This window comes from Melanerpes formicivorus, unplaced genomic scaffold (assembly GCF_026170545.1).
Source record: "Melanerpes formicivorus ecotype bairdi unplaced genomic scaffold, bMelFor1.0.p_v2 SCAF_71, whole genome shotgun sequence".
Taxonomy (NCBI): Eukaryota; Metazoa; Chordata; class Aves; order Piciformes; family Picidae; genus Melanerpes; species Melanerpes formicivorus.
In genome coordinates this window covers 2,171,844-2,184,192 of record NW_027142423.1, presented here as the reverse complement: position 1 = coordinate 2,184,192, position 12,349 = coordinate 2,171,844, and the positions used below count along the sequence as shown (strand labels likewise).

General features: G+C 44.9%; 1 protein-coding gene across 2 annotated transcripts in view; it reads right to left on the bottom strand.

The window, feature by feature from the left end:
• Window positions 1-1,431: 1,431 nt before the first annotated feature.
• SAMD12 (sterile alpha motif domain containing 12) overlaps window positions 1,432-12,349 on the bottom strand; it is a 184,106-nt gene continuing 173,188 nt past the window's right edge. For both annotated transcript variants that reach the window (XM_068163227.1, XM_068163228.1), the window contains one exon: window positions 1,432-11,070. In XM_068163227.1, the coding sequence (XP_068019328.1) occupies window positions 11,048-11,070 (23 nt within the window). In that variant the 3' untranslated portion in view covers window positions 1,432-11,047. The remainder of the gene's footprint in view (window positions 11,071-12,349) is intronic.

Here is a 12,349-nt window from a genome sequence, read left to right as displayed (position 1 = left end):
CAGTTGTATGATCTCGTTCCATCAGCCCCAGATGTCATGGGTACAGATCTGCACAAAACCAGAGCTTTCCCTGCTAACACATCCATCTCACTGGCAAAGTCTATGCACCAGAGAGCTTTTCAAAGATATAAACAGAACTGAGTAAATTGCAGCCCCATCACGAGATGTTACAATACAACCCCCCGCCCCGTGATTTATGATTTTCTTAGGTGACAATTTGTATTGACTTGTCAGTTACACTGCACACTGTATAATTTTGTTCTATTATTTTGTATTAGGCCCAGCATTTTGTGTTTGACCAAAACATGTCATCTAGTCTCTACCTTGCATTCAGAATTATGGCTGAAAGGAAAAAAAAGGCACATATATATAGGAGGGAGCATTAATATGATGCTGGAATTTCAGCATTGGGTTTGCTGAAAACTACCTTCTCCACTGACTTTTAAATTACTCCTATGCCATAAACGTTGAGACTATTAATTTATATGGGGAGTGGGATGGGAGTGCAATACCATGCACCATAAACATCTAGTACCTGCTCCTTTGGTGGTTTGGTCTCCTTAGAAGATGCTTCGCTGCTTACAAGGGCATCCCCCAAGTCTTGAGAAGTAAAGGCAATGAAAGTGGAGTTCTTCCTTGGGGTGTGCATTCTGCTTGCAGCTGCACTGCACTAAATCTGAGGCAAATCAAGCCAAGGCAATGCAGTCTGTCTGGATTTACACCCAACTCTGCCCAGCAGAACTGAGCCCTTTGCTGGGGTCACACCTTCTGTTACATCTGTCATGGGCTGAGCCGAACGTGCTGCTGATACTCAACACCATGCTGCTGTCATGCCAGCTTCAAAATGAAAGCACTGGCTGGGGCAAAGTATCCTGGGGCTTGAAGTTCCGATTGCAACCTGAGAGGCTTCCTGATCCAGTTGCTGCTTCTGGTTTCCAGTTGTGGAGTGCTGGTCTTTTCCGCTGGGTGGGCTGCAGGGCAGGGGGCAGGGGGAGGTGGCTGGCTGCTGCTGCTGCCTCTGCATTTGGATGCTCTCATCTGCAGGTGGGCTGAGGGAATTGTGCATTGGATCATTTCCAGGAAAACCTTTTATCTCAACTCTTTATCTCAACCCAGAGGGGTTTTTTTTGTATTACTTTCCCTCTCATCTGTGTGGTGAGAGAGGCTGTGCTAACCCAGGACATCTATGGAGGCACAGTGTTTACACAGCACCTGTACCTCACACAGCAAACCACTGCTCAGCGCTGCAGCTGGGCAAGGAGACTTGTGGGTGGCTGAAAAAGCTTTGCCCCACCTTCAGGTGCTGGAAACCCTCTGAATGAGACTAGTCAGTGTCAAGGCTTTTTTTTTCCCACCCCCCTACCCCCTCTTCCTCTTCATGCATTGGGTCAAGTGCTGCCCTTGTTTAAATCAAACGAAATACTTTTGGTGTCTAATAAAAATTCCATGTTTTAATACATCGCCATGCACAAATGAAGTCCAACAATGCAGAGTACAAAATTGTCAAATATACAAAATGAGAAAGCAGATACCCAAAGCTTCCAGAGATCATGCCCAAAGGTACCAAAAGATTTGATATTTTGATTGTAATGTTGTCATTTAAAAGAATTTCTCCCTCCCACCCGGGTTTTCCTTGTTTTGTTGCTGTTGTTGTTATTGATTTTTTGATAAGAGAAGGAATTAAAGAGGAAATACAAAAACTGTAGGGTGGAATTAACAGTGATGGCCACTTTGAAGGCTGAAAATTAGACTGCATGATAATTAGGGTTTGGGGGGGGGACAAAAAACAACCCAAAAAAAGCACTGCTGGACAGATGAAGACCTTGGATGCCTGGGGACAAGCAGTGTAGATCAAACAAAAAAGCACACTTTTGTCTTATGCCACCTTGTCCGGCTCCCTCCTTGAAGAGTTCAGCCATAGACTGACTGGGAGTAACAGTCGCTGTTTAACTAGGGGAGTGCTGGCATCTGCCTAGATTGGCAACCAAGTTAACATTAAAAGGAGATCACTGGCTTAGCTGAAGCAATTCCTTAGTGAATGTAGAGCAGAACTGATTCCTAAGGCAGCTGGACCAGACACCACCCGCCAGCTTCAGGAGACTCTTTTGACCACAGAGCGTGGCCATGAGCTTGCACTCAGCATTTCTGCATCCAGCTCTTCTGTATCAGGCCACCAGATTTTGCAAGACCTTGATCCCAGCCTCTCTCTTGCTCCCTGCAGCCTAGGACCATCATCAGCTGCCAATGCTGATGTGCAAGCACAGCCTGGCATCCAGTTCTGTCCATGGGCTAAGATTTGTGGGCAACCTTTGGAAACAGCTCAGGTGTAAGCATAATTCTAGCTGCCAGTTATCTGCTCTCCTCAAGGTCAGGTTCAATCAACATTGCATTCAATGCCTGAAAATAGAGGAGCCTAAATTTAGAGCCCCCTTTGCTGGTTTATGCTGCATGGAGCCAGGCAGGCATTAATCCCAGTTTATGCCCACTTGGGAAAAGAAGGAATGGTGAGGCAGGTCCAGATAACTGCAATACCTACAAGAAACTGAAAGCTGGACTTAGCATGTCCCAAAGCATGTCCCAAAGCATGGCCTGCCACTTCCAGATTCCAAAATAATTGTGAGAAGGTTAAGTGTGCCTCTTGGGCTCACCAAATATCCCAGCAAAGCAAGGGAGACTTCTCCTCAGAGCACACAGCCTCTTTGGGGAAATGCTGATCACTCCCAGGGCCAGAGCTCATCTGTATTTTAGGTGAAGCCCAGCAGACAGCAGCAGCCCCAGCTGGTGCCCTGGACTGCGGGGGCTGATTCTGCAAGGCAATGTGTCTCCTGCAACAGCTTTGAGAGAGAGCACTCAGCATGGCACAGGACTTGGCTTTGCGTGTGCCCCATTCCTCCCCTCGGTCAGTGGTGCTGGACTCAGGAAGAAGGCTGGGATCTGGGTCTGGTGCTGAGATGCTTTGCATAGGCTGGAAGCTCATGTTCCTCTGTGCTTTCTCTGTTGCCACAGCCTAAAGCAGCAAAGGAGCTTCCTGCATACAAGAGATGCAGATGAAGTGGGAGGCAACTCCAAACATTTCTTTATCTGGGATTGCTCTCGAGACCAGAGCCTCTGTCTAGATGTAAAACTACCATCTCAACAAACCAACCAAACCAAACGAGTCCCCCAAGCATCTGATGGGGCACATTGTGTGGTTTCCTTTGCTTTTTCCCCTCTGCACAGCTTCTTATTGCTTACATGCAGTTTTGCTGCAATATTGATCTCCCTGCTTAAAAAAAACACACCAAAACACCACCCCCCTGTGTATCACTAATTAATTTGGTGATTTATGATATTAAACAGATGAAATCAAGGCAAGTGCTTAACAGAAGTAATGTGATTACAGATGTAACAACAACTACAGAGCTGCCTTTATTTTTTTTTCTAAGTACTTAGATATATTTGGAATTAAAATCAGAAAGGAGCTTTTCATCTCATTCTCAAGAATGTTAGAATAATGCTGACAATCCTGCTCTGCTGGCAGAAGCAGACGTTAAACACTCATCTGCAGGAGCAGCTGCTTCTCCATCCAGCCTGGCCCCAGAGCTGCCTCTTACGGACGGCTCCCCACAAGGGAGGGGAGCCGCAAGGTGTCTCAGCAGGGCGAGGACACCCCTAAGCCATCACCCACCAGAGCCAGTGACTCCACAGAATTTATTTGGCAGGCAGCAAGCATGTACCAGTGTTCTTTAAACAATAAATCTAGACCAAACTCATTTTCTTAGGATTTCACACTGGATTAGAGCAAGAATCCTCAAAGATCTTTATCTCCTTAGCTGTGGCGTAGCTTGCTCCCTTCTTATTTCAGCTTCTTGATGTCGATTCAATACCAATTTGCAGGCAGTATTGCTTTTATAGTTTCTCTTGTTTGCATGAACTGTTTGCACCATACATCCTAGTTCATGCTGCTCCCCACTGCCTGATGAAGCCCAGCAGAAGGTGGCTCTGACAGTTCACACCTGCCTTGAACCCTTTGACAGAGGTGTTGTGAAACCTGAATCAGACACCCAGGGCTCTGTTGCTTATTTCTACAGCACAACATTCCAACCAGCCAACGGCAACGGGGCCCAGCCTTGCAAAAACCCACTGCAGGGAGCACCTGTCACTACTCTTGGTCGTCCCACTGAAGTCATTTCACTTCCAGGGCTTTATTCACCAGTTCTGATGGGGCTCATAGTGATAGCAGGAACGGTGTGCTGTCTTTGAAGCAAGGAGCCCCTCTACAGTGTTCAGCTGCACAAGGACACAATATAACTCTCAATCTGCAGCTTTGGTGGTTGAAGGCAGCAAATCTCTTTCTTGCCAGCAAGATGCTACCTCCTTACTTAAAAGGCAAACTCACAGCTGTTATCCCTTGCTCAGGATACACATCCACTTGGCCCATCATTTACATGCAGCATTTTGTCCCAGGCTGTTACTGATGTAAGTCACATCCAAGGATTTTTGTTGTGCTTTCTTGTCCGGTTCTCACCCTTTAAACACAGAAGAATCTCACAACTGCAAGCAGACCTACCGACACTCACACCAAATGCTAGCAAGCACAGCTCTGTCCATATAAACTGTTTAAATGAAGACCATTTGGTGTGGAAAAAAAATGGATATAGGTTGCTCTACCTTCCTGTAATACTGGAAACATTAAGATCTTTTTAATTCAGAAGTCTACATCTGACAATCTAATCTAACCCTTGCATAATACACACCTAATAACCTCATCCAGTAATTGCTGCACTGAGCCTGCCTGGATTTCAGTTTGAGGTAGAGCTCATTGACTTAGAAAAATACTCTGCATACATTTAAAGACTTTGTATGACGGAGAACATGCCAGGTAACTAAATAAGTTGCCTCCACAGGTAATTATCCTCCCTGTTGAGCATTTGCACTTAATTTCTAGTCTGAAATCAGTTTCTAGCCAGTAGAGCACATCATTCCCTTTTCTTCTAAATAAAAGAGCTACCTGCCTTCAGATAGCACTTCCCTGCCCAGGTAGAAGATTGTGATTGCACGTAGAGATCAAGTCACCTCTTCCAATTGCCTCTGATAAATTAATAGCTTGAGCTTCATTAGTCTGACACTATAATAAGACCTGTTTTCCTGCCCTTGAATGACACTGGGAACTATTGAAAATAATCTTTCCAAGCTGTCAATACTCTTTTAAAAGCACAGGCAGGAACCAAACAAACTGGAACGGCATCGCTACTGCCAGGTCCTACAGCCCAGCTGGCAAAAGCATGTCTGGGGCTGACACTGCATGGATTATTTATCACACCTTCACAGCCACTACATTATTCCAGACATATTTCCCATGCCTTTAAGTCAGACTTGCTGCCATCTCTCCTGGCTTTCTGACACTGCTGTCCTCCAGGTTACTGACACGGACTTGCTTCATATCATATTTACCATGCCCCTGTGTTAGTCAGCTCTGGCTGTTGCCAACAGTAATTTTCTCTTCCCCTGGAAGGAATATTGAAAATAGAGCATACCTTGGGAGAAGCTCCTTAGAAACAGTCTTGCTGATGACAATCTCATCCTTACAGCCATTTGCTGTGATCTGGGCTGGTGATGTTTTAACCTACTCAACATGGGTGATACTGATTTTGTGTTGTGCCATTTTTCATTCTTTACCAGAATCAAATGATCTCTAGGAGGCCAAGTGCAGTGTGCCAGCAGAGTTTATCAACAAGCCTTGACAGCATCATGCATCTGGCATGATTCATTTCTATACAATTCTTTTGGAGGATTTAACCCATTTTTAATTGCTTTAGGGACTAGGCCATAGCAACCTTGCCATGCTTTTGCCTAACACTGATAGGAAGCTAACGACCTCTGGGTTTCTGTGTCAAATCACTCGTTCCTCTGAACTGTTGGGGGGTTTGGTGTCATTTGGAGCTTCCCTTTATGTTTTCTGATTCTGAGGAGTTGTAGGCAAGTTTTGTTTCACTTCTGGATTCAGTTAATGGCTCCACAAATTCAAACATACGTTTGGACACGTCGAGTCGAACGTGCTGCTGCAATTCAACACCATGCTGCTGTCATGCCAGCTTCAGAATGAAAGCACAGGCTGAAGCAAAGTATCCTGGGGCTTGAAGTTCACATTGTAACATGACAGGCTCCCTGTTCTGGTTGCTGCTTTGGGTTTCAGGTTTTTGGGGTGTTGGTCTTTTTCTGCTGGGCTGGCTTCTGCATGCTTGGGTGGGGGGAACTGTTTTTACTGCTGGCTTCTGCTGCTGCTTCTGCATTTTGCTGCACATCTTCTGCAGTCAGGCTAAGGCAATGGTGCATTTATTATCTCAGCAAATTCATTATCTCAGTCCAGTTTTTTTGGTGTGTGTTACTGTGGGGCTTGTGAGAGCAGGCTGTGTTGTTAACCCAGGACAGATAGTTGCTGCTTGATATTACCCCTAATTAAAGATGGAGTAGGAGAAATTACATTTCAGTGTGCAGGCTGACTCCCTCCCTCTATTGCTCTCAAATACAAACCAAGAATATTTGTTGGGTTTTTTCACCTGCTGTGAATAATCACTGTGTTGGGGCTGTCATCAGACTCAGCTTTGCTATGACAGCATTTATTAGGATGTATGTAAAGCCCTACCAGCCCTAACCTATTGGCCACTGACTCCCATATGTCTTTTTTTTGGCTTCCCTCATCAAACAGCTACTTTCCTTACCGGCTGATTTATCCTCGTGAACCTGCCTAATCACCCATACATTATGTTGGTGTTTTTTTCTTCTCCACTCCAGATAACTCCTGAATTTTACTCTAGGAGGTTGCAGGTAATGCTGGTAGCACTTTCCCCTCTCACCCATCAATTTTAATTATACCAGAGGACCTTTTCTTTTTAAATTAAAATCCTATTGACCACAGTCTATATATACCAGGGTCAATTGCAGCACAGTCCTGCAGCGGGGCTGTTCAAGGAGACGCTGATGACAGAGATGTTAATTGCTAAAAGGGGACTGATGTGAAAGATGCAGGATTTTACTTTGACTGCCTGAGACAATTTTGAATAATCAAGATCTTGTGGCTTTGTGGCAAATGGAAGGAATGATAAGAAACCCCCACCCCCAGGCCTGGCTCTGCGGCTGGCATTAACCAACACATCTCCAGAGACTCTGATGGAGTAGTGCCGTTTTAAGTGTGCCAGGGGTCTGGCCTGGGGTCTTCTGAAAATTCAGGGCAAAACAAAACCAGAATGTTGTAATTCATAATGGTTTTGATTTCCTCAGAGATGCTGCAGCTGCTGTTGAGTGGCAACACTTACGCTAAGGAATAGACAGGGAGAGAGATAAACCAACCGAGTGGTAGCACATCACCGTGCAGCAGGGTGTGCAAAATCAAAGAATTCACCAAGCTTTTTCAAACCCTACTCCTGGAAGGCTGCACTTCCCTCAACAGAATAAATGGCGGCTGTTTGGCAACAGAAAGCCATGCAGATGAAAACAAAACCAAGGAACGAAACAGCACAAAGGATGCTCTCAGCTGCAGTGCAATTCTTTCAGGTTTCTAGTGCAGGACTTCCCACAGTTTGAAGCACTTGGGATGGCTAAGTCTCTGTCAGTGTTTCTGAGTGGAGTCTGGTGCTGCAACCTGTCTTGACCTAAAGAACCCAGGCAAGTGCAGCAGCAGGGAGAGGCACCAGGCACGGCAAGAAGGCTGCACGCAGGGGACAGCGATGCCAGTACTGGTTTGTTTCCGAGATAATAACTAGTGACCAGTGTAACAGCAGCACCGGCCTCTGCAAATTCAGCTCTCTCCGCAGGACTGATAATTGCTGATTTATGAAAACAGCATTACTCTCCCACTCTTTTGCACTGAACTAATGGCTCTGAGCATATTTGAATTCACTTCCTTCGCAGGAATAACTTATTCACTCCCTTTCATGTTGACTTGGTCTTTGGCACTCTCGACATCAATGATTTATTGACTAGAGATAAAGCATTCTTTCCCCTGAACTGCTCCTGCGACCCAGGCAGGAGCGGATGTGCCTGCTATTAATAAGGTGTTCAGCATAAAAAATGCAACAGCCTTGATTGTCTGCACTCCACAGCCTTTCCGAGAACACAGCACCTGCCCCCATTCACAACAACAAAAACCTCTCCCACAGCTTTATTTATATTAAAAAGTTTTTCAGAGGAACACTCTGGGATCCAGATAGTTGTTCAGGAGATGTAGGACAATTTCATAAATATCCCTGAGGAAGCATGGCCTACTTTGGGAGAAGAACAGTGATTAAAAAAGTCCAAACACGATGAATAGTTAAATACAAGCCAAAAAGTACAGTTATTTCCTTATGGCTCCGGCAGACAGCTACACACGTGAGAAGTGTTACAGGGCTCGGGGGAACTATACTTGCAGTTATCCACATGCACAGGCTGGCTGCAGGATGGAGACCTACACTAGCTTCAAAGGAGATCTGTCCAATAGGCACCTACAGCAGACCTCTCAGCGAGTCTGGCTACACAAGGGTCTGGACTTCATTTTCACATTTCTCAGGGCCTATTAACACTGCTTTTCTAGGTCACCATAGCTAAAATCCTGGGAAGCTTTTAAAACAAACTGTTTTAACAGGAGAAGTGCACACATCTAAATTCATGCCCATATACTGGAAGATGGTCAAAACTAACATTGATACAAAAACTGCTTCTAATGGCTCTCTGCCTAACTCAACTTCTTCTGTACGCCCTTTTGAGACAACTCTCTCCGATAATCTCTTCCTTTATCCTTCCAATTGCTTCAAATTTATTCACTGGCTAGTAAAAGAAGAGAAATCTCACTGCAGAAGGATAGCATTCTCCTTCTTTTTCAAATAACTTACACCAGTGGCTTTCTTTTCAAACTGCTGTACCAACATGAAATTGATGTCAATTGCCAGAGCAGATTTTGAAAACCTGCAGCACAAAGAGCTGCAAAATTTGCTGGAGCTTACAGTGGACCTGTGCCATGTGCACAGTCGGGTCTCTTGGTATCAGATTCCAACCTGCAGCCCTATGAACAGCTCTAAAAAGTGCAAGTGTTGCCATTGGCAAAGATTCTTGTATCTTTAGGAGAGAATTTTTACACCAATTAATTTAAGATTAGGGAAAAGGACTTTCAGAAAGAGAATGTAGAAACTTACTGCTTTGCAATTCTTGGGAGCTCTGTCTGAGAACCTATGGAAAGACCCAGACCATTAGAAGTCTCTACTGACTGCTGAAAATCTTGGTCATCAGTAGAAGTAATTTGATTTTGGACTGAATACTACAGAAGTATCCAACATGCTGAATCTGAGATAGATGAAGAGCTGAAACCTAAGCCCATACCCACCTGAAAAAGATCAAGCCCTAAAGACATTTAGGTTTGTTGTATGGGCATCTTCGGTGGCTGACCTTCCCTTCTCTGGCAATGAACTGTGCAATAGTTTGTAAGGATTATAACACAGGAGATTCCTCTAAAGAGGTCCCTTTGACTTGATGTAGCTGCACGTTCTCTCCATCACTGCATCTTTGCACCAGTATGGCACCTCACCCACAGCTCGGCATATGTGCTAACAGCGTCTCTAGTACCTGTTTATCAGGCTGGAGAGAGTGATGGACTCTTTATAAATGCACAAAAAAGCTACCTTTGATTTTAAAGAAAGAAGGAACAGGTAGTTAAGTCCCCTCAGTAGGTTGATGGCATCAGTTCATCATAAGGAGCGTGTCAGGAAGGTGGAGGGATAGATGCTAATTCCACTGAGTCCCCATGGAAGAAGCGGTACCACAGCCAGCTGTGATACAACCAGTGATGAGGCCAGCCATTCAGAGACTGAACAAAAAACAACGTTCAGATTGAATGCAACAGTCTTGAGCCTGCTACAGTATATTGAAAGGCTTATTTGAACCATTTGCTTATTCCCAGCTCCTACCAAAAAACTGTTTTGGATAGAAAGTGGAAAAAGGTAATGAAGAAGTCTACTTCCCTCTCCAAAGGCAGTGTCTTGCTCCTTAGAAGTATAGTCTTACATTTTACCTTGTTCAGAGAGTTTGGTTTGGACTACAGTTCTCCATCCCTGCCCAAAATAAAGAACCTGAATTCTTCCAGTTTATTCTGGAACCACCACATCTGGTTTTATCACAGACCAAACCCAGGGTCATACACATCTCTGAGGAAGGCTCTGTCCTTCACTCCTCCTTCGCCGAGGAAGAAAACACATTGGCATGCTAGAAACAAGAACCTTTGATATTTGGTCGATAAGAGGGAGAGCAGACACAGCGTCCAACAGCTCATTCAACCCATTCTGCTCTTGGCTACCTCTGTGACAGCTGTTCTCTACCTTTCAATAAAAGGAGTCACACCTCTTCCACCTGCAAATCTACCTACACAACCTACCGTGGATCGGGGAAGGTATGCTAGCAGCGGACGTCAGTCTGGATGCCGTCTCAGCACAAACACCGAAACATATCCTTAGCATTTGAACAAAAGACCATTCTACATCTATGGGCTGTGCTAGTCCTGTGCAGAAAGCACGTATGGAGTGCTGACATCAACAGAATACCATTAGACTGCAAAACGAACACATACAAGACGCTTACATTCCTACCAGGGTTTTAATATCGTGAACATATCCACTGAGATTGGAGAACTGCTCTTAAGGGGTTGGGTTTTTTTCCTAAAACATCATGCCTTCTGCATACATAATAAAAGAATCCAGTAGTTGCCATGCTAAAACAGGACTTCTAGTGAAGGGCATAGACAGTCCCCCTAAAGGGAACTCAAAAAATTATGCACAGTGATGAAAACTGGAAGAAATTCTCCAGCTAAAGGTCCACCAATGACCATTTTCAACAACTTAGCACTAGCTATTGTGCACCACGTTGGTGCTCTACAGCAAACCAGGTCTTCCCAGAGTGCCTCGTCTTGGGTGGGCCGACGGTACTTCAAGTTTGTCTTCAATCCTCCATGGTCACCTGGCAGTGCCATTGAATGTTCTTTTCGTGAAGGAAAGTTCACTTTCATAACAAGTGGCAGGACAGCAGCTTTGGAGGCTGGAAATGTTTATGGAGAGCTCTCTGCTGAGGCTGCAAGAGACGACACAGAGAAGCAAAACCAGACAGTGAGCACAGAACAGAGCAAAGGAATTACCAAGTATTTCAACTAGCACAGGAATTACCAAGTATTTCAACTAAAATGAAATTAAAAAGTCAAGCTTGAGCAGAGCAAATGTAGTTCTGCTCTAAAGACAAACTGCTCCTAGAATATATAGTGTGACCCTGGTACTTTCTAAATCAGCTTTACTCATCAACCCAAAACCTCAGTGCTTTATCTATTCCATAGATAAATATAAAGCACAGACCAGCAATCATTGGCATGACTTAACAAATCCTACTTGAGTTTCATTGCCTCATGGGAAAGCACTTCTTACTCTTCCTCTAGTCTGAGTCCAGAGAGAAAACTCTTCTGTTTGATTGGGCTTGCATTAACTACTGAAGTCTTGACAGCCAAATGCTGGAACATCTGCCAAATGCCAAAAGAGGAGTTGATGTTCCCACACCATTTCTGCTGGCCAGGGTGGTGAGAGTTGTCCATTGGCCATTGCTCTGTAGGAGATGTGAAAACAGCTCATGCACTTCCTTCCCTGCTTCAGACCCCACAGGACAATGAAGGGGTTGCAGGGAGTTTCCTTTCCCCTATTAAAAGCAGCAAAACACACTCCATTTTGGTGGCTGCTATTCCCTGCCTGAAAGCCCTTCCAAAGCTGTAAGGTGAAGGCACTAAAAAGAGGAATGTGTGGAGGATACTTGTAACTTCTCCTCCCCTCCACCCAAACTATTCTTTGAGATGCACAGCAAAAGTACATGAGGTAATGGATACAAGATGCAACAAGAGAGATTCCAGTTAGATACTATCAAGGATGAAAAAATACTCCTAGTCAGGGCAGTCGCATTTGGAACAAGTTACGTGACTAGGCTGAGGGATCTCCATTAACAGAGAAATCCACAACTCAACCAGACGAGCCCCTGAACAAACTAACTTGGCCCTGCTTTAAGATGAATGATCTTCAGAGGTCTCTCTGAACCTAACTTATACATTTTCTGATGGAGGCTCGCACTCCCTGTTCTGCCTCTCTGAACAGGAGATGAGTGCCCATGCAGGACTGCTCACACTGAAGGGAATTCAGCTGTTTGTTCAGTATGTAGTCATGAAAATGCTTGCAAAGTAAACCCACCACAGGCTTACAGCAGCCGTGCAGAGGCAGGTTCTCTGTGTCATTTCAACATGTTGGGACAGTGCTGTGTTTATCACAGAGCCCTCACTCACCACCAGTTTTACCAATTAGGTCTCAGACCAGGGCAGTGC